Source organism: Podarcis muralis, chromosome 1 (assembly GCF_964188315.1).
Source record: "Podarcis muralis chromosome 1, rPodMur119.hap1.1, whole genome shotgun sequence".
NCBI lineage: Eukaryota > Metazoa > Chordata > Lepidosauria > Squamata > Lacertidae > Podarcis > Podarcis muralis.
In genome coordinates this window covers 92509570-92531274 of record NC_135655.1, presented here as the reverse complement: position 1 = coordinate 92531274, position 21705 = coordinate 92509570, and the positions used below count along the sequence as shown (strand labels likewise).

Here is a 21705-nt window from a genome sequence, read left to right as displayed (position 1 = left end):
AAACTTATTAAATGTATAAGCAATGGCTGAAATCTCAGTGTGCTCTGGCTGCTGCAAAATAAAAATACAGAACTCTGCATTATGAATTAAGGTTTACAAGAGATTTTTCATGTTAATTTAGTTACAACAATTGAAGAATGCATACATTTCTTATGTAGCAGAAGATTCAGCTTCATTCTTGATATAAGTCAATGATTAGTCTCTGGGTATTCAAAGGGCATCTCTAGCTTTGAACTGTTTATGCACATTACATTTTTTATAAGGTATATTCATTTTGCATTAAAATGTCTACGGCTAACACCTCAGTTACATTACTTAAAAGGCCAATTCTACGTTGGATAAGGAGGAAGAACTGAAGGCGAACAAACTACCAAATTTTCATCTCTAATGGGCTTGCATTGGCAGAATGGATTGGGATAGTGCTTATGTATCACACTACCAATATACATTTTTACTTCTTTACTAAATCTGTCATTTATAAGCTATACATGTAGAAATGAGTGGAAATGAATGGCTGTCAACTTCAAAGCAGCCAGGACCACTCTCTGTGTTACAAAAGTATTCTCAAAAGAAACAACCATTTTTGCAGGGCTGCACCTGCTTGCTTGTGAAAGCAAAGGTTTCAGCAAGCGATCGCTTGGGTGTCTGTATAAAGGGGGCAGGCTAACAGATAATGAGTGATGTCTTCTACATGTGGTTGACTACCAATTCAAAGTCTTTCTGCATACGAGACCTTGTTGCAGCCATCCAAGACTGCAGTGGGCATCACTTGGAAACAGCTCAATAATGGCATTTCTTAAGGAAGCTGGTGAAAGTTTGATCAGACAACTAGCTCTAAAACGCTCTGTTCTCAAGAGTGGATACCCAAGGGGGTAATGCGGTGTTTCTAATTAGTTGCAGGTCCCTTCTGGATTCTATCCAAAAGAGCCAATCCATTTGATGACACTTATTCAAAGTCAAAGCAGAGCTCAGTTCTGGGAAATAATGTTAGTGTAAAACATTGGCAAGCTGCATTCTAGTTGGTTATCATCTGGTTCCATATACCACAGATCAGGAAAACACTCAATAGGCATGGTAGCATTCTTTTAGCATACTTTAACTGAGCAAGCACAGTCCACTCTTGCCTTAATTGTTGGCTACCCAGATTATGTACAATGAAGAACTGCTGATATTTCTGATGGATAGAGAGTATGGCTTCTGGAAGAAAAGTATTTTGCACAGTTTCCAAAACTTTAATGGAGTTCAAATCAGAGCTCCAGATTTCAATGTCATAGAGCATCTGGGTTAACACTTTGAACCTACCCTAAAGATATTTGGTAGCAATAACCTGTCTTCCCTTATTGTAATAGAATTTCATCAATGTTCCTATGGTTTCCTGTGCCTTTAATTTCACTGCCTCCATATGATATTTCCAAGAGGGTTTCATTTACATCTAGATATCCAAATAAGTTTGTTTTATAGCCTGCTGATCCAAGCACCATCTATACCCGGAGGGTACGCTGGAGTACTTTGACACAGAACCTGTGGACCGCACACTGCCTTGTCATGTGGGGGGGGGGGCAGCTGGGAGTGAAGCCAAATTTTGATGCCTCACTCCACTCCTCATGCTGCTTTCCAAAAGCCACTTAAGCAAGGCTTGGGGAAGGAGGTCTGAGGCTCTGGCAGGGTCCTAGAGTCCTCCCATTTCCTTTTGAAAGCTGGGAAACTGCTAACTCGGCTTTGGTAAGGCGGTAGGGAGCCTCTAGTACTCTGTCACAGATCTCACACCTTCCCACAGCCCAGCACCTTGCTTAGCCAGCTTTGGCAAGGCAGCACAAATGTTGCTGAGGGCTGCCAAAAAAAGGCCTCAAGGGCTACATGCCACCCTTGGGCCACATGCTAGGCCACCCTGATCTTAACTAGGACTGTCTCTGCCAGGAATCACAATCCTGGTTTAATCTCTAGGCCCCTTGTAATTCCTGCTGCTTTTAAAATTGGTGTCCTCTTCAAGATTTGCAGGTCCTATATTACTGGTATATAAGCTAATGCAGGGGAATTTTAATTTAAAAGTACAAATGGTACAATGTCCAAAGTACAAATACATATTCTCAGAAATCTGCTCTTATTTTAAATATGTGTAAAATGGATTTTGTGCACCTTGTAGCTTGAGAATTAATTTGGTATGTGGGATACTCAATTCACAATGCATACTATGCCCAATGTTTCCTATGAATGCCACTAGTTTCAATCATATCTAGTATAGCTGCTTGTCTGTTTCCCCTCCCTGCCCATGTTTATTTCACTGCTGTAATGAACAGGTACCTGTAAATCCTGGTTCTATGCCATCTTAATTACAGTCAAGGCTTGTGTGTTGAAGGCAGGTCCAAACTTGACATCACTGTGAACTAGAATGCTTGATATAACCATTTCTACTACTGTACTTCCAAGAGCTTCAGCTCCTTATGAGGTAGGGCGGGCAGGTCTGATTGTCAAATGAATATTGATGGTATTCCCATTCTTTCTGACATTAAAGGGCATATTTAGCCCCAAGACCTGCAAATGAAGCAAACAGGTCCTGGATTGTTGTCATATCTCATTGATGATGCAGACCTTTTATTACCTTACCTATTTTAGGAAGACAGTCAGTGGACTGATGAGTTCTATGGGATTGCAAGGAAGAATATTAGTATTCCATTGTGATTGTCACTTGTAAAAGGCAACTTAATATTAAAACCATTTTTTCCAGATTTTTCTGAAGCAGTGAATTGTTTGAAAAGTTTTCTGTTTCCTTACAAAGCATTATATGTATACCTATCTTGGATTCCTCCTCCTTTGGATCATCTTTGTCAGAATATGCAGATAGCAAAGTATCACTGCCTATTTCAGTCTCTATGGGGGTATGTATGTGTGTGTACATATATATGGTGCTTTTCTTTAGCAAAAAATAAATTAGGTGCCCGTACTCATAACTTGATAAAAGTGCTGTGGGTGCCAGCACAAAATGGCTGCAATAGACAGCAAAAAAGTCATGGTACTCGATATAAATGAGTGCCACCAGACACACAAAAGCGCTGCATACACACATTATAAAGTGACCAATTGTCTTAAAGTAATGGCATATGAAACAACCATGCTTTTTCTCCCTTCCTTGTATAAAAGACTTGCAATTTCCACATCATGAGGAAATCATGATTAAGCTCCCATTGGATGCCATAAACATCTGCCTCATATCACCAGGAACTGGTTAAAAACACAACTGACTAATTGCAAAGAAGTGCCTACAAGCTTTTCATTCTTGTAATATATATATATATATAAATAAAAAACACGGTCCCGAGTTTATGTGAAAAGTGACACTCATACACTACAATCAAGAAAACCCGAACCTCATTTTTATACAGGTTCACAAATGCTAAAATACATCTTCTTAAAGAAAAGACAGCCCAAACTTATAACACTATTTCACTAAGTAAATTTAGGTCCCAGGCCTCACCTAAAGTGGATCACTATAGCAACTCAGGTATATGGTAAAAAATTAATAAGTGGGTCTTCAGCTGAAAGTGTGCATTAAAAATAAGTCCTCAGTTGGGGGGGGATTACTGTTTTACAGTTCATCTTGGAAAACACTTTTTGTTAGCCTGCCCTTTTATTTTAAATATATACATTGTGAGAAATTAGCAATTTTCAGAATAAAGCTTCACCAGTAGCTTTTCCCCTCTAGGGTGAAAAAATTACCACATTTATGCTAACAATATTTTGCTCCAGTCCCTGACACATGGCTGTCATGTGAAAACAATGGTACCTTTTGCCATCCCAGACTGAATCTCTCCAGTACGCTATTACTTAGCCAATGCTATAGACCAGGTATCTTCAACCTTAGGGATCCATTTCTTAAGCTATCCCCACATACTTGCATGGTGGTAGTGCTCCAGTTGCAACCCACCATGGATCAGGCTGCAATCCACTATTGAGTCCCAACCCCCAGACTGAAGATCAGTGCTCTAGACAATTAGAATTGCATTGATGTGGATAAGGTCATGGAGATCTACTCTTGCCTGTGTGCCATATTCACATATTCTGCTAACTGGATTCTTATTTTCTCTGCCACCATAAATACAGTACACAAAACTTAAAAGCCTAAAATATTTATTCCTCCACCCCCTGATGCTGGGAAGTCATCAAGTTCTAAAACAACCACTGCCACCACAATCACTATCAAACCACACATTCCCACTCTGGGATTCATTTGGCTGACAAGTGGATTATACATTGCCCAAATGAATAAATAAAACACAGGCTAAATTAATCCGTTTACAGTATGTTTGAATATTTACCCTGTTCTCTTCTTCAAGCATAACAACAATCTCATTTGCAGTGCAAAAAGCACTTTCCCCACTAAAACTTTTACCACTGACAGTTCATCTACTCAGATGTGAAGTGTGTGATTAGAATGTTACATACCCCAGCCAAAGCTTGTGTTCACCCCACGCCATTCCCTCGATGAGCTGTGGTTCCCTGTGTCCTGGGATGAAATGTATCCCACAGCTAACAAAAGACAACTAGGAACATTCCCAGTAAGATCACAAGAAGTTTCTACACAAAACTAGTCTTTTAGTGAAGTGATTCCCTGCCAGGGCCTTCTGTTTTGCTTCATTGGCATCTTGCACGACACATCTGCAGAGGATCCTTCCCCCCCCTTTTTTTTGCTTCTACACTAATTCTAAACCACAGAGCCTAGGGCTTGCCGATCAGAAGGTTGGCAGTTCAAATCCCCGCGACGGGGTGAGCTCCCGTTGCTCGGTCCCTGCTCCTGCCAACCTAGCAGTTCAAAAGCACATCAGGTGCAAGTAGATAAATAGGTACCGCTCTGGCGGGAAGGTAAACGGCATTTCCATGCGCTGCTCTGGTTTGCCAGAAGCGGCTTAGTCATGCTGGCCACATGACCCGGAAACTGTATGCAGGCTCCCTCGGCCAATAAAGCGAGATGAGTGCCGTAACCCCAGAGTCGTCCGTGACTGGACCTAACAGTCAGGGGTCCCTTTACCTTTACATTAGTTCCTAGCCCACTCTGACATGGCCCTTGGCCTACTCTGCTGATTTAAGGGCCATGATAAAAGTCTTCATCAAAGGGTACATTCTGCTCAACCAGCTGGGCTGATCCACACTGGCTGCAGGCTGGCAGTAAGTCATCCTCTCCATCGCACCCATTGCATATAGTGGACATAAAGTCGGTCTGAACCAGATAAATTCCCCTCTGACTTGCCTCCATAAATCACAGGCTTCTGGATTGCTCCCACTGGAAGGGTTTGCCTCCAGGCATCAGGTGCAGGGCCTTCATGGTGTGCACAGGAGCTACCTGCTTTTTGCCCAGGTTACTAGGCTGTGTTCCTTCAAGCCCATTCGCTTTGAGTGCAGGCTGTACTTTCTCAGGCTTGGCTTGGCTTCCTGCTGTTTCCTGCTCCTTTTCCTTGCTGTCACTGCCTGTTCATCTGCCCTCTCAAAACGTGTGACCAGTGACAAGAGCAAAGAAAAGGCCCAGCAACCTTTACCAGGGGTGGGAATTTGGCTAAGAGGGAGGGGGCCAGCAAATGAGCAGTAGTGACAGAGGCAATATTCTACATCTGACACACATCAGATTCATATAAATGTTGCGTGTTATTAAAGGTTAATCAGAAACATGGAAGTTTTCATAGAATAATAAAAAATAATTCAATTCAGAATAACTACTCATGAGGCATCCCAAAGTGGTAGAAACATACATAAAACTAAAAACAGCTAAAACATCTGCATATATAACTACAATTAAAATCAATACACACATACACAACTTAAACCCTCCAACATACATAAAACCAATTCAAATCCATTACAGATACCACTAGGATTAAAGTCCGCTTTGAAGGCTCCTTGAAAAAAGCCTTAAAGCAGGATTCCTCAAACTTGGCCCTCCAGATGTTTTGAGACTACGGTTCCCATCATGCCTGACCACTGGTCCTGCTAGCTAGGGATCATGGGAGTTTTAGGTCATAATATCTGGAGAGCCTTTGAGGAAGCCTGCCTTAAAGGAACATTTAAGTGTCTGAGTGGGCTACATTTTCACTTTGAGCTATAGCTCTTCTTTTAATGACACACTAAAATTGTTCTTTCCCTGCTGAAGATCATAGTTCAGATTTTTCCCTCCATTTTGACAATTTATGTTGAATTTTGATGTTTTTTACAGCACAGGAATAAAATGGACGGTCTTTGCATGCCTTACATTTTCACCAGCCAAAGACTACGATCCTGTGGAACAGTTACCTTATTGTGAAAGTTCCCACTGATTTGGCAAGTCCGCTTGGCTGTTGCTGTGGCAACTTGAGGCCTAAAAATATTGCATGTTGTTATATAGTTCAGCTGCGGCATTTCCTAGCCACAAATTACATTTGCTGTCTACTTGTTAGGTTCACCAGAATTATTATTCAGTGAAGTGCTGGTTTTCAGAATGATGGTAACCCATTAGTAAACCACCACACATCCAAGCTACACTGCCCAAATTGGGTTTTACAACCTAGACTCATGAATCTTTCTAGAAAGAAAAAATGAACAAATGTAAAAATACTTTTTATATACAGTCAAAGCACTTCATGTGCATTATGAGTAAAAAGCACTGTCTATGGCGAAACTTCACTTGGAGACCTCCTGCAACTTGGGTCTCTTTGGCTCCAAGCATTGCATGAACTCAATGGGACTTCAGATGTATAGAGCTCAGGAAGTTACCAGATGAGAATGCACCATAGAATGACCTATAAAATGTTCTCTCTTCCACGACCTCTTGCACTATAATATGGAAAATGCTCTCCTGATTCCACCATCAGCAATACAAAATATTTGTTAGACCTTGGACAAAAATATGGTTCTGTTAGGAAGCAGCTAACCCTATTGGGAGGCATTCATCTCATTTTTCTGGTATTTGTGCACCAAAATACATGCAATGTATTATGAAAGGAAGCATTTTTTTAAAGAGCTGCTTGCCAGAATCCTGTTGATTTTGTGTATTTTCTTTGGTTTAGCCTTGATAAACCAGTTCATCTGGCTCCGTTGTCATGCACTCTTGCTCATTCAACATATGACACTTGCGTCGTTTGATTTCCCTTCCTACTTAAAAAAAAATTAAGCTATGCTAAGACAGGAGAAGAAAACTACTAAATATAAACGACTGTGACAGGCCTCTTATGAAGAGGAAGCTTCAGGGGTCAGAGCTAATTTTAGTAGTTTTTCCTCTCTTTTCCACAGAAGAATTGTAAATGCTAAGAGGATGTATGCGGTTTAAAAACCAGCTGGGTAATTAATTGTGCTCCAATATTATTTTTCTATAAATGGGGAAAAAAACATAGGAACACAAAGTGCCTTGTGTATTTAGTACAGTATTATATTTGTGTGTGTGTGATTTGAGAGCTCCAAAAATCCCACCGAAAGCCTGTTTCTGGAGTAAGGTTTTTTGTCCCCTTTTAAAAGTAGTAGTACTGTAGTAGAATTGGTAACAACAACAATTATTTATACCACACACCCCTGGCTGGGTTGCTTTCTGTCCTCACGGACTTATATATAAAGGAAATATCTAAAACCTCATTCCAAAGTTAGAGGGCAGCCTTTTCACCCACAAATAAAACTGATGCAAACAGCAAGATGTGCACACATCTAGGCGCACCAGAAATCCTGATCTATAATGTCACCGGTGAGAGGGTGTGCTATCGCCCTCGTATTCTCAAGAACAAACGACTCAGTTAAAACCCTTTTTGTAAAGCCCGAAAGGTGGGAGGGCCAAAAGAAAAGCAAACATCCTGACGTGGGAATATATATCCCTTCCTGTCCTGCACCCAGCCACCCCCAGTCCGGCCCACGTGGCACCTGGGTGGCTTGTCCGTCCCAGCTGTCCAGTAAGACTTGATCGCAAAGGTTCTGACTGGAAGGCGGCGGGGGCGGAGGGGGGAGCTGCATCCTTCGCTCTTGGAGGCCGAGAAGAAACAAGGTAAGTATCCAGCGGATCCCCCAGGCTGGATAAATTCAAGCAACGCTGTGCTGCAAGGTGTCTGTGTGAGAGAGAGAGCGCGCGCGCAAGAGCGCACCCTCAGGAGGCAGTGGGGAGATCCTCAGGAAGCTCGCTAATGTCTACACTGACTGGCAGCTGCTCTCCCGGGTTTCTGACAGGGGACATTCCTAGAGATGCCTGGGACTTTTGTGCTCTCGAAGCTGCGCGAATTCAGGCTGAATTCCAGCAGTCCAAAGGATCCGGGGCAAACTGAGGAGGCTAGTCAGGAGTCGCCCTGAAAGAGCCCGGCAGCCGTTATAATACTGTTTTTCACCGACGGCGGGGCGGCGCTCGCAAGGGACGCGAAGCGGCAGGTTTTCTCCAGTTCACGAGCAGGCTGCAAGCGGCCCCGCCCGGATGCCGTGAGAAAGCAAGCAGGCAGCTGAGGCGGCGGTCGCAACAGGTGCCTCCCGGATCCGGGAAACTCCTACGGCGGGGCGCCGTGAACGTGGAAGTGTGGGCAGGCCCGGGCGCGAGGCAGGCCTCGTCAGCTCGGGAGGGAAACCCGCCCAAGTGAGCCCCGCCCGCACGCGCCCCAAGGGCTGCTCTCGGGAGTCAAAAGGCGCGTGGAAGAGACCCCAGCGTTTCCCGCCTTTCCCCATCGCGGCGCCTGTCGCGCTCAAACATCCGCAGCTGTTAGGGGAGCCCAGAACGTACAAAAGCCTCGTTATGCTCTTTCCTATTTTGGAACTGCATATTTATTGGCATAATGCTATGTTTAAAGTATGTATTTAAAAGCCGCATTGGAAAAAGAGGATTTCATTAATGGGGGGGGGGGGTTATAAGAAAATATCACACGCGTCAAGGTGATGGCATGCTAAACGAGGTGCGGCCGGCGCCCCTCACCTCTTAGGCAGGGCTCCAGAGCTTTGGAACAGCTGCGTGAACGAGGACACCATTTCAACGTGCAGCGCTTTGCTTAGCATAAAGATTCAGGAATTTTTTTTCCGGGGGGGGGGTGTTTGCGTGGATACTGGATTTCGGCCATTACTGACGCAGGAGCCCCGCGGGAAAAAGAACAAGTAGTGAATCCCTGCTAATTTGAGTGAAAAATGCGTGGAACGAGGCAGCAAAGGCAGAGGCTGTGTGCGCTTTACGCTTTAGTCCAGCTCCAATGTGTTCCCACTGCTGGTGTGCTCATCCGGTTAGTCCTAGTCCATAGGTATCCTGTAGAAATGCTTCTCTTTGATGCACTTTCCCTCAGATAAGCTCCCTTTTTTAAAAAACGTAGGCCAAATTCACATAGTAGTTAAGATGAGGTGCTCACATTTGGGACAGCCCTTGCACATGCGCAGATGACAGCTTTATGGGATAGGAGTTTACGGTCGAGGTTGCCAGGTTGCACCAGGAAACCAAACATGTACAGTGGTACCTCGGGTTAAGAACTTAATTCCTTCTGGAGGTCTGTTCTTAACCTAAAACTGTTCTTAACCTGAAGCAACACTTTAGCTAATGGGGTTTCCTGCCGCTGCATGATTTCTGTTCTCATTCTGAAGCAAAGTTCTTAACCTGAGGTAATATTTCTGAGTAGGCAGAGTCTGTAACCTGAAGCATATGTAACCCGAGGTACCACTGTACTGTAATCCGCATTGGGTGAAGACACATCGCTGTCCCTTCTCTGGTGTGAACAGCCAGAGTTACAGGGGGCTAGCCAGGTTTTTTGCTCCGGGTGAAGCCCCCAGAGTGGCACCATTGAGGCTCCCAGCCTGTGTGTGTATGTATGCAAATGTGCATAGAGGGTGCCAGGTCTTTGACCTGGATGAAATAAAGCCTAGTTTCGCCCCTGCGTACAGCAACATACAAATACAGTCCTCTGGAACCCTCTGCTTTCCCCACCCCAAAAATAAAGCCAGTTCCGAAGGTTTGGAGAACTTTAGAGATGATGTGGGATGTGGTGCAAAGGGCTACTGATGGAGATGATGAGAGACTCATTGGAGATCATTGACTTTTCCTTTGTGTGAGCAGGTGATCAATGGATCAAGTCCTATTCATTGATTGGTGATATTATTCAAGAGAGATACCCAGATTTATAAAATACCGAATTCAAAACTTACAATGCAGCAGCTCAGCTTACAATGTTCTCTTGTAGTGCTTAGTATTAAAGAAAAGCCACTATAAGATAATACTACAGGAGACTTTCATTAATGGTGTAATCTCTACTATTAAAAAGGTAAAGGTACCCCTGCCCGTACGGGCCAGTCTTGACAGACTCTAGGGTTGTGCGCTCATCTCACTCTATAGGCCGGGAGCCAGCGCTGTCCGCAGACACTTCCGGGTCACGTGGCCAGCGTGACAAGCTGCATCTGGCGAGCCAGCGCAGCACACGGAACGCCGTTTACCTTCCCGCTAGTAAGCGGTCCCTATTTATCTACTTGCACCTGAGGGTGCTTTCGAACTGCTAGGTTGGCAGGCGCTGGGACCGAGCGACGGGAGCGCACCCCGCCGCGGGGATTCGAACCGCCGACCTTTCGATCGGCAAGTCCTAGGCGCTGAGGCTTTAACCCACAGCGCCACCCGCGTCCCATCTCTACTATTACCCTGGCTTAAAAATGGAGGCTGCCTGGGAAGTTATGGTACCTCAGTAAAACGAATGTTTGTGTACTTGCAGGTTCTGCATTAGATTTTATTTGCTGTAATGCATTTTCACTTTTTAAAAAATTGTTTCCCCCTTGAGTACTAAAAATAAGGTGTTTTAAAGATATGAGGTGAGATGTTGGTTAAGGCTTTTATTTAAATGAAGTCATGTGAGATCTTGGATCACTTTACATAAAAGGTACCCCTGCCCGTACGGGCCAGTCTTGCCAGACTCTAGGGTTGTGCGCTCATCTCACTCTATAGGCCGGGAGCCAGCGCTGTCCGCAGACACTTCCGGGTCACATGGCCAGCGTGACAAGCTGCATCTGGCGAGCCAGAGCCGCACACGGAACGCCGTTTACCTTCCCGCTGGTAAGCGGTCCCTATTTATCTACTTGCACCTGGGGGTGCTTTCGAACTGCTAGGTTGGCAGGCGCTGGGACCGAGCAGCGGGAGCGCACCCCGCCGCGGGGATTCGAACCGCCGACCATGTGATCGGCAAGTCCTAGGTGCTGAGGTTTTACCCACAGCGCCACCCGCGTCCCTTCACTTTACATAGCACAGCCAATAGTAACCTCTCTAATAGGAAAGGGAGCCCCATCGGAAGCCAGTGAGACCACATGTACATACGGCGAGAAATATATTAAGCTTTTTGTTTTTATAAACCAGCCATCTGTTGAAAGCGGTGATTTCAGCTTAGAGAGCTTCCTTAGTTTTGTGTTTATTGACAAAATATCCTAAGGTGCAAAAGCAGAAATTTTGGTGTTGCTAAATGAACAGAAAAGGCTCAACTAGTCTTGGAGAGATGTGATTTAGACTCAGTTTATATTTGCATGCTAAAGGCCACAGAATCTGCTATGGATATAATTTGGGCACAATCATCTTAGCTGTATGTCCCATTTTAGCTGTAAGTTCCATTGAGTTCAATTATGCTCTGGTTAGTGGATACAGCATTGAATGTTTCAGTGGTAGAAGAGAAGAATGAATTAGTGCAGCATTTTGAAACAACAATCCATGTTTTAGGACAGGGGTCAGCAAACTTTTTCAGCAGGGGTCCGGTCCACTGTCTCTCAGACCTTGTGGGGGGCCGGACTATATTTTGGAAGAGGAAAAAAAAGAACGAATTCCTTTGCCCCACAAATAACCCAGAGATGCATTTTAAATAAAAGCACACATTCTACTCATGTAAAAACACGCTGATTCCCAGACCGTTTGCTGGCCGGATTTAGAAGGCGATTGGGCCGGATCTGGCCTCCGGGCCTTAGTTTGCCTACCCATGTTTTAGGATATAAATAAGTTTCCAGCTTGGTCCATCTATTCCAGCACACGGTTTTCCTCAGTCACCAACCAGATGCCTCTGGGAAACCTGTAAGTATGGCATGAAGCAGTAGAGACTCCCACCCCACAGCAGAGCCTCCATGGAGGAACACATCTGCCTCACCTAAACCCTTTCCAGCATGACAGATCAAGGCTTGGAATCGCTCTGTAAGAAAAGGATCTTTCTATAGAAAAGGAAAACTTGGAATGTTGCCGTTATCTACAAACACAAGAGAGTCTCAAATACTCAGGCAGAATTACTCGGTGTTCAGTCCTATCCACACTTATATGGAAGTCAGTCCCATTGAGTAAATGCTTATACAACCAAGCTGACAGCCTCTGTGAAATAACCCTGTCACTGACTAATTACTCCTTGGCAAGGCTTTTTTTTAGCTGGAGCTCACAGGAGCTCAGCTTTGGCACCTATCAAGTGGGTGCCATTGCCATTCTAAGAGAACAAGGGAGAAGTTCATGGTGAACTCTGGCACTTCTTTCTAGAAAAATGGTACTGCTCATTGGCCACATTCAGATGACACACATTTGGATAGTATAGTGGTTAATGTGTTGGACTAGAGCCTTTGGAAAAGGTAAAGGTAAAGGACCCCTGACAGTTAAGTCCAGTTGCAGACAACTCTGGAGTTCATCTCGCTTTACAGGCTGAGGGAGCTGGTGTTTGTCCACAGACAGTTTTTCCGGGTTATGTGGCCAGCATGACTAAGACGCTTCTGGCACAATCAATGGAACACTGAAACCAGAGCAGCGCATGGAAACGCCGCTTACCTTCCCACCGGAGTGGTACCTATTTATCTACTTGCACTTTTTGGCGTGCTTTTGAACTGCTCGGTTGGCGGGAGCTGGGACCGAACAACAGGAGCTCACCCTGTTGCAGGAATTCGAACTGCCAACCTTCTGATTGGCAAGCCCAAGAGGCTCAGTGGTTTAGACTACAGCACCACCCGCGTCCCTAGAGCCTTTGGAAACCTGGGTTCAATTCCACAGTCAGCCATGAAGCCGACTGGGTGACTTTGCTTGGGCAAGTCACAGTTTGTCAGCCTCACCTATCTGACAGGTGAGGATAAAATGGGGAGGGGGAGAGCCGTGTATTCAACCTTGAGCTTCTTGGAGGAGGAGGTGGGCTATAAATATGACAACAATGATAACAGCTGAACTGTAGTTTAATGTGACATCCAAATGCTACACCTTACTGTTTGGTTAAATCTAGTTGAATATGGAAAACGGGTTTTTGATCTCTTCATTAAGGGGTTTTGTGGTTTGTTTGGTGTCATTTTCCACATTCTTCAGGGAGACTTTGGTGTCTTTTAACTTTTGAACCTGCCCCTCAAACTAAATGTTTTTGTCTTTTCTTTACCATGTTGATACCCTCTTCTTTAACACCAACTGGTTCCTTATAAACCACATTTTTAATCATTTTTTATACTTGGGCCCCAAAACTAGCATGAGCAGCAATACAGGTTTTCTTTTTGTTTTACTTCCTTTAAGCACTGGGTGCAGAACGAAATGTGGACATAATGCTGAAGCTCTCACAAAATAAAATTTCTGTTTCAAATCTTCTTGAAATTGTTGGGGGCGGGCGGGAATAGCTTATTAAGAAACCATTTTTTACTTGCCTGCCATGTTAATGTTCCTTGCTGGCTTTTATGACAAAGACTATTTGCATAAAAGCTCTATCTTTGTTGCTGAGAGTTCATTCCCCCTGCTGCTTTTTCCGCTGCATGAAACCTCAATTGCACTGAAAAACAGCAACCAGTGGTAGAGCTGGCAAGGATTCCTTCCTTCCACTGGAGGGGAATGAACATCAGGGAATCAGTGAACCTTAACTGCTTCATTGCCTGCTTAACTGGCGATTTGCATAGGGTAAAGGAAGTGAGTGGTAGTGTAAGGATTTGCCTGTGTTTTACCATCACAGGTGCCTGGGCAGGTAAAGCAAAGAAGGGTTGGGCTTGTTTCACAATAGTCTACCAGGAGAGCAAGGATGGGGAAGGCAGCTGGAAAGCAGGATAGGGGAGGGGTGGCTTCTTACTGAGCTTGGACAGTGGTGGCAGCTAGATTCTGAACATCAAGGTGCAAATGAATTGGGAGTCTGTAGTGGGAAGGTCAGGAAGATAATCCTGCTTTTGTATACCACAATGTGGATTCTCGAAGACCCATCTTGCCTCTACATCCTCTCATAGACATTGTGAGCACTATATTTCTCCCCTTTCTCCTGCCAACCAGCATGGGGGGGGGGGGGATGAGACAAGAGTTGCCTGCCCAGCAAACCTTTCCTTTTCAGTTCTAGGTGCTTCTGATGTCAAAGTGCTGGCATTGTAAGGAGTTAGGGAAATCAAACAGCACACCTGGGAAAAGCAAAAACAGGTTTAGCATTTGCCTTGTCATCCTTGCTATGATACGCATGTTTTTGCTACAGTCTGATGTTATTATTCCAGTCTCTGGCCCCCACCTACCCTGTGTATTCTGCCTTGGTCAGACCCCACCTAGAGTTCTCTGTCCAGTTCTAGGCACTACAGTTTAAGAAGGATGTTGACAAGCTTGGAATGTGTGCAGAGGTAGGAGACCAAGACGATCAAGGGTCTGGAAACCAAGCCTTAAGAGGAACAGTTGAGGGAGTTGCATATGTTTAGCCTGGATAAGAGGAGACTGAGATAGCCATCTTCAAATATCTAAAGGGATGTCACATGGAAGATGGAGGAAGCTTGTTTTCTCCTGCTCTGGAGGCTAGGAACCAAACCAATGGATTCAAGTTACAAGAAAGAAGATTCCGACTAAGCAGCAGGAAGAACTGTTTGACAGTGAATCAGACTCCCGCGAGAGGTGGTGGGCTCTCCTTCCTTGGAGACTTTTAAGCAGAGGTAGAATGGCCACCTGCCATGTATGATGTAGTTGAGATTCCTGCATTGCAGGGGTTTGGACTAGAAGACCCTTGGGATCCCTTCCAACTCTTCTGTTCTATGAATCTGTGATAAAACTCTTGTGCCTGCATCTGAAAGTGATGGTGAGTTGTTCTGTCTTTTCTCTGAACTAGGTGAAGTACAGCAATGAAGCCTCTGCTGTGCATGCCTCAGCTGTGCAGGAACTCACCTGAGCATAATAGCTGACATTGAGCTCTGTTCCCTGCCCCGTAGTTTCCATTATCATTATGGCATCACCCTACAGCTACAGCTTTAATGTGAATGGCAGACTGTTTTTGCCCAGGGGCAACACCAGCATGAGGAATGATGGACATGTGCAAGAACTTTTTCACGAAGAAGCACAACAGGTATGTTGCAAAAGCCCTGGTTCCCTACAGCTGAGTTCTGAATTCTGAAACATTGCAAGGTGGTGGGAGTAATGCTCTGAGAAGAGTCCAGATTTGTGTTCAGTTTACAGTGTGTATATAAATTGTGATTTATTTGTTTGAAAGTCTCCGTAGATCATTGATAATTAATCACTTTGTAGCAAGAGCCACAATTGCTACAAAGCATTGGAATAATCTCCAAATTAACGACCTTGAATATTGGTATCAAAAGCTGTGGCACATTGCCTTATTAGAGAAACTCGCACAAAAAATGAGAATTGTCAGGGGACAAAGTACGCAGGAGAAGTTTGTGGTCCTTTGGCATGGCTTTATTGAGTATACAGGAGCTAGTTTACATGATTATGCCCTGCCTGCTGCATATTCTTGTTTGTCCTTACAGTAATAACTTTTGGTTTGGGTGGGAGTCAAGGGTAATGTGGAACCTGCAAGGAAGATGCTTGTTAATTAGAACATGTCAATTTATTTGATCAGTTCTTCCAGTTGTTTATGTAGATTATTTATAACAATCCTTAACCCTGTTTTATGTCTTGTGATTTGTTTTGCATAAATTGAAATAGTTTCAGTCAGAAATGTGAAAATAAACCAACAAAAATGATTATTTAAAAAGATTACTACTGAGGCAAAAAGAGAGTGGTATTTGTGAAAACAGGACTTGCTGGCAAGCAGGTTTTTGTTTTTGATTTCCTTTTTGATGGCAGGGGCGGGGGATAAGTGTCAGAACCTTTTGCCCTTACCTGCTGGCTCCATTCTTAAAAATTGTCACTGAATCTAGTTGCTGATAAGTAGGTCTTTGTAGGCTATAATCAACAGGGGATCTGGGTTTTGTTTGTAGTAGGGTGGGATTCAGGCAACATGATTACCCTTCATAAGATGAAGAGCTCTTCTGAATCAAACCAAAGGCCCATCTCTTCTAGATACCCGTTGTCACAGTGGCCAAGCAGATGCCACAGTAGTGTGACTTATTTAGGATTCTCATTTCCGTACAATTAAGTGCCCTGGGGGCAAGAATGGGGCAAGTTCTGGCATCCTTAAAGCATGCATTTTGCAGGCATTATAGTACTGACCCTTCGTGCCTCTTTGCTAGTGCCCAGCAAGATGAAAGAGCAAACGTAACCTTTAAATCCTATTTTCATTCAGAGTTCTCCGACACACAACAGACCTTGGTGGAAGATACATCTTTTTGTTTGGGAACCAGTGCTCTTTGGCACTTGGGACGGAGTCTTTACCTCTTGTATGATCAATATCTTTGGAGTAGTTCTCTTTCTGAGGACAGGGTGGCTGGTGGTAAGTATGGGGAACTAAATGACAAGCCATACAGCTGTTGATTTGTCTTGGAATCTGTTATGATTTTAGGCATTGCATTTAAATTAGTACTGAAAGCCTGTGTGCTGGCCACCATTCTTTTGGCTTATGCATCTTTAGGTCTTTCCACCATCTCTTCTGTAATAGCTGCTGAATGCATATTCATCTGCATAGTCTTCATCACATATCCAACCTCCAGCTATGGTGTGTCTGTTTTTTAAGCAGCTTGCTGACACACAAAACACACACACACACACACATGCAAGCAAGTGGGAGATATAACTGGAGCACTGGCAAACAGCCCAATCCAGCCCAGTTAAGACTATAATGAGAGCAAATAATTTTAAACCAGTGTGCTTTGGTGTCAAGTCAACATTTTGCCCTGCAGGCCAACCTGATTACCTTCTCTGATCATGTGGAGAAATTTGCATAGTATTTGGTGCTCTCGGCCTCTGTTTGGACCACACTGTTGTAGGGATTGATCCTTTTTAGTCACAAGTGGTAACAAGATGATTTGGCTAGATGACCTTTTGATCCTTCCACCTCCTGATGAAATGTGGGAAGCTGTGATGGAGCAGAAAGTGGCTTATACTGACTGCAGCAGCAGCAGCATACTATGCCTTTCACACGGCACAAAAGCTATTCTGCTAGGTTGACAATCCTGTTATTATTACCAAATATTTAGCATGTGGTTCTACCTTGGCACAGCTGGGTGCTTAGGTGGCCAGAATATATTTAGGTTGGCGCATCCCCAATCACTTTGCCCTGTGGTAGAAACAGGCACTGCTTGTGCAACATCCTGTTTTGATTTGAGGTACCCCCTCCATACCACTGGGTCTGGCTTTTTGCTGGTGCAGCAGTCATTCTGGACCTCTTACAGCCTGCTCCAGATTGTTGGTTACTTCGAAGTAAGTTCTGCTGAAATCACTTGGAGCTCATCTGAGTTCAACTGATGGCAGTAGGACTTGGTTCCAAGTAAGCTCTTTAGGACTACAGCTTGCAATCCCTGTTGGCGTAGACCAGATTTAAATTTTATTTTATCAGCTCTTTAAAGCCCACAAAATTACTTGCTTAAAATATACTTGGGTTCCTATGGCTTTGTTAATTTCTCTCCCTTTATGTCAAAATAAAATAAAATAGTAGCTTGGGCTATTTACAGGGAAGCTGATCAAATATAAATGTTCAGGTAACACATGTTGCCATAGTTACACGTCCTCCCTCATGTTCCTCCAAGCTCTACTGAAAGAACATAGTGTAGTTTGAAGTGATGGTTGTAAGCAGCACTCCTTCTGCCCAGCTGGAACAAACACCCTCTTTCATTGTCCTTATACAAAATTTATTGAGTTTTTTAAATATGTTGATAACAGTTATACAGTTGTAGCTCAGCTCCCGAATGCCTTGGGAGTTGAACATTTCGGCTCCTGAACGATTGAAAACTGGAAGTGAGTGTTCCGGTTTTCAAACGTTCTTTTGGAAGCTGAACGTCCGAAGGGGCTTCCGTGGCTTCTGATTGGCTGCAGGAGCTTCCTGCAGCCAATCAGAAGCCTCGCTTTGGTTTCCGAATGTTTGGGAAGTCGAACAGACTTCCAGAACGGATTCCCTTCAACTTCCAAGGTACGACTGTATTATGAACAGTTATGCATGAACTGAACTTTAAACTTAGAAGAGTGGAACTGCTTAAAATTATTATTTAACTGCTTAAAATCTTTCTCCTTTGCTAAAGCTCCTCGGTGGTGTAAAATTTCTACTGAGTGTGAATGTGTGTACGCATTGTGAAGATTGGATTTGGAAAGTGGATTGGATTAGAATTCAAAATTAAATTGTTAAAATGGATAATTGTGGTTTTTTAAAAAAGAGACAGAGAGTTTAAACAAATATTTACAAATTGCACAGCAAGAGGACCATGAATGCATATTGTAACCCACCCTGGGACCTGCTGGTGTGAAGGGCAGGTAATAAATCAAATAATAATTAAATAATAAAAGCCTACAGGCAACAAATGGCTAGGTGGTCCTTGAGCTGTTGATGGGGAACAAACTGGTTACAGTGGGTTTCATTGGAACCTGCCTATGGGCTGGAGGAGACAGAATATAATCACTGAGTGATATTATTAAACAGGTACCAGGGCAGCAGTAAAAAAAAAGGATTTATTTTCATGCTGGCCACATGACCCGGAAAAACTGTCTGCGGACAAACGCCAGCTCCCTCAGCCTGTAAAGCGAGATGAGCGCCGCAACCCCAGAGTTGTCTGTGACTAGACTTAACTGTCATGGGTACTTTACTTTTACCTTTATCCTCCAATTGGAACGCTCACAAGCCAGTGTTTCCCAGTTGTCGGTGTTTATACCACTTTTTTTAGATTTGCCTTGAGGGAGTCTTTTGTTTGTCCACCGGCATTACCCATGGACCTGTAGAAGCCTCCTGCAACCTTTTGCACCTTCTGTTCTCCTTGCACGATCACAAACTTACTAGTAGTGATTATCTGATCTGAGGGCCCATTCATTCATTTCTCATCAAAGCTAGAAATTGGATGCTGCTGTTTCCTCAGAATCTCATTTCCTATCTCTCCCCGCCTGCTCCTCTAACTAGCTTGATATGTATCCAGAATGCTGTAGCCTTCATGAAGTGCAGTTTCAGTTTGGAATCCTGCTGGTTTTGATGGCAGTTGCATCAGACCAAGGGGAACTGGAGCCAGGACTCAGCATGCAGACATCTGCTAGCATACAAGCCTCCCTACACAGCTATATTTTTTCTAAAAGGAAAGCATTGTTCTAGCTTTGCATCAATTGTTAAGCAAAATAAACAAAACAAAAGCACTATCCGTTTTGTGTATACTAAATATCTTCAAACTAGCCAGGACAGTGGGTGCTATTTGGAAACGCAGATGACACAAGCATAACCTAACATGTTCTGCACAGAGCAATAATTAGTAAGCAAGAGAACCTAAAAGCCACTGCCCTTCCTTGAGAAGTCATAGCAGGAAGGAACACAATGCCTGTGGGATAAGAGCAGCACACAGAGTGCTTTGAAGATGGCACGAAGGAAGCAAAATGCTAGAGTTTGTTCACAATGGGGATCTCTAAAGCTCAGAAGAAAGGCTTAAGAGGCCACTTTTTTATTTAGCATCTGCATGCTGATAACATTTGAAGGCCTTCTGACTGGGTTCATATGCTAAAAGCTGTGAAAACAGAAGAATATAAGGCCTGGCTTCTGCTTTCTGTAAAGAGATGCATTAGAAATCCCCTTAACGTAGTAGTCCTGTCAGTTGTTATTTTATACGCATGTTTTTGTGAAAGATATGAGCACTGTTAGCCCATCTCAGAGCCTTGTGGTACCTTGTATTTCTTAGAAAATCATGTACAGCATACCAGTCCTCCTACGTTGCTTTTTTAAGACATTGGAGTGATTTGCAGTAGAGTTGAGTTCAAGTGTTAAGTTTTAAGAAACCACATACCTTCTTCCTACTGCTTTCATGTAAACTTCCTAACGTTTTGACAGTGGTAAGCAAGACACTTTGGCTTAGATGAAGTACAAATGCATTGCATTCTTTTGTAGCAAGCAAAACAAAGGTAAGTGTGTGCCTTGAAATCTATGCATCTCTTTCTTCTTTTAAGTTTCAACCTTTTCTTTTTCCTCCCATTTCAGGGAAACACCGGTATTTTAATGGGCATGTTTTTGGTGTCCATTGTCATCCTGGTGGCCTTAGTAACGGTCTTGTCTGGCATTGGGGTTTGTGAACGCTGCAGCATTGGAAGTGGAGGAGTCTACTCAATGATTTCTACTGTCCTTGGAGGTCAAGTTGGGGGGACCATTGGCCTCCTCTATATTTTTGGTCAGGTAGGAATGCAACTTCTTTTAAAATAAATTATTTTGTGTGTGTGTGTGTGTCTCCAGTCACCTTTCCCTTTTCTTTGCTTGAGGCAATGATATACAAACCCCATAGTTTATATTATGCTACTGAAGAAGATTTTTTTAAATAGTCAGTAGAAATTGTGCAGTTGCAGAAATTATGAAAACTCTGTTATGTATCTGTTATGTTATGAATAGATTTGTAATTGTCTGTATTGGAACAGAAACGTGGCTAATGCTAGATCAAAGTTCTGCACCGGGAATGCTTTTTAACATAAGTCCAAGTCCTGGATACCATTTGCTGTGCTGGAGAGCTAAACAAACGCCTCAAAGGGAAATGTGGCTCCCAAGATTTGGGGGCTGCTGGGGAGGAATTTAGATGGCTTAACGTTTATTTTTTTATCACTGCCACATTTGTTACTTGCTTGTGAGGTATTTTAAGAGATTAGAACCAAATTTAGGCCAGGAGCACTTTGGAATTACCCAAGTATGACACTGATACCCAAGACAGCTGAAAATCACTATACAGTAAAATAAATAAATCAAGACCACTTTGTGACTCCAATCAAACTGCCTTGACCAGCTATATGAAGAAATGATTTTGTGTCATGATTATGTGATTATAAAAATCATTCTTATTTTAATTCATTAGTGATTAGTGATATAATAGTAATTACATACTATTACATCATTCATTTATACTTGTGATTGTGTTTTAGGTTGCCTTTCCCACTTATTCACACTTACAGTTTCTGTTTAAGAAATACTTGACCAGCTTGCTACAAGCTTTTAAAATCTTTGGAATTATCCAGTTTGACACTTGTGATTTGTTAATTTTAGTTCAGCAAAAGCCTCTGGGCAAGGAACCAGCTCGAGGAACATGGTGCCTATGAACTATATTCCATCAATGTAGACATCATTTTGAAGTAGAGATTCCTAAGGTGATGGCAGTTTGTCTGTAGCTTGAGTCTTTTGACAGAAAAGTTCCATCCTGGCCTTGTTCACTGAACTCATTCACTACATGACAGCAGTTATTATTTCTAGCTTTTAGAAGGTCCAAGTATAGCTATTCAAATTGGATGACAGGTCAAACAAACCACAGATAACTTTAACCACACTTTGTTGGTATGGATGGTGGACAAGCTGTGGTTAAGGAAAAACCAAACTCCTCCCTGTAGCTGTACCAGAGGAGGAGAGAGATTAGGGAGGGGAGGAGGAGGCAAGCTTAGTGCTCACTGTGACTTGTTCTGACTCATTCATATCATGCAATCTTTAGTTTAGGGCAACCTCCCCCATCTTG

General features: G+C 43.4%; 1 protein-coding gene across 2 annotated transcripts in view; it reads left to right on the top strand.

Annotated features, from left to right (window-relative positions):
- The first annotated feature begins 7593 nt into the window (after window positions 1-7593).
- Window positions 7594-21705, top strand: part of SLC12A8 (solute carrier family 12 member 8) — a 63664-nt gene continuing 49552 nt past the window's right edge. The window contains exons 1-4 of one of the 2 annotated variants that reach the window (XM_077935047.1): window positions 7594-7987; window positions 14982-15215; window positions 16392-16538; window positions 20202-20393. In XM_077935047.1, the coding sequence (XP_077791173.1) occupies window positions 15096-15215; window positions 16392-16538; window positions 20202-20393 (459 nt within the window). In that variant the 5' untranslated portion in view covers window positions 7594-7987; window positions 14982-15095. The remainder of the gene's footprint in view (window positions 7988-14981; window positions 15216-16391; window positions 16539-20201; window positions 20394-21705) is intronic. The other variant, XM_028743791.2, reaches the window with a different exon arrangement.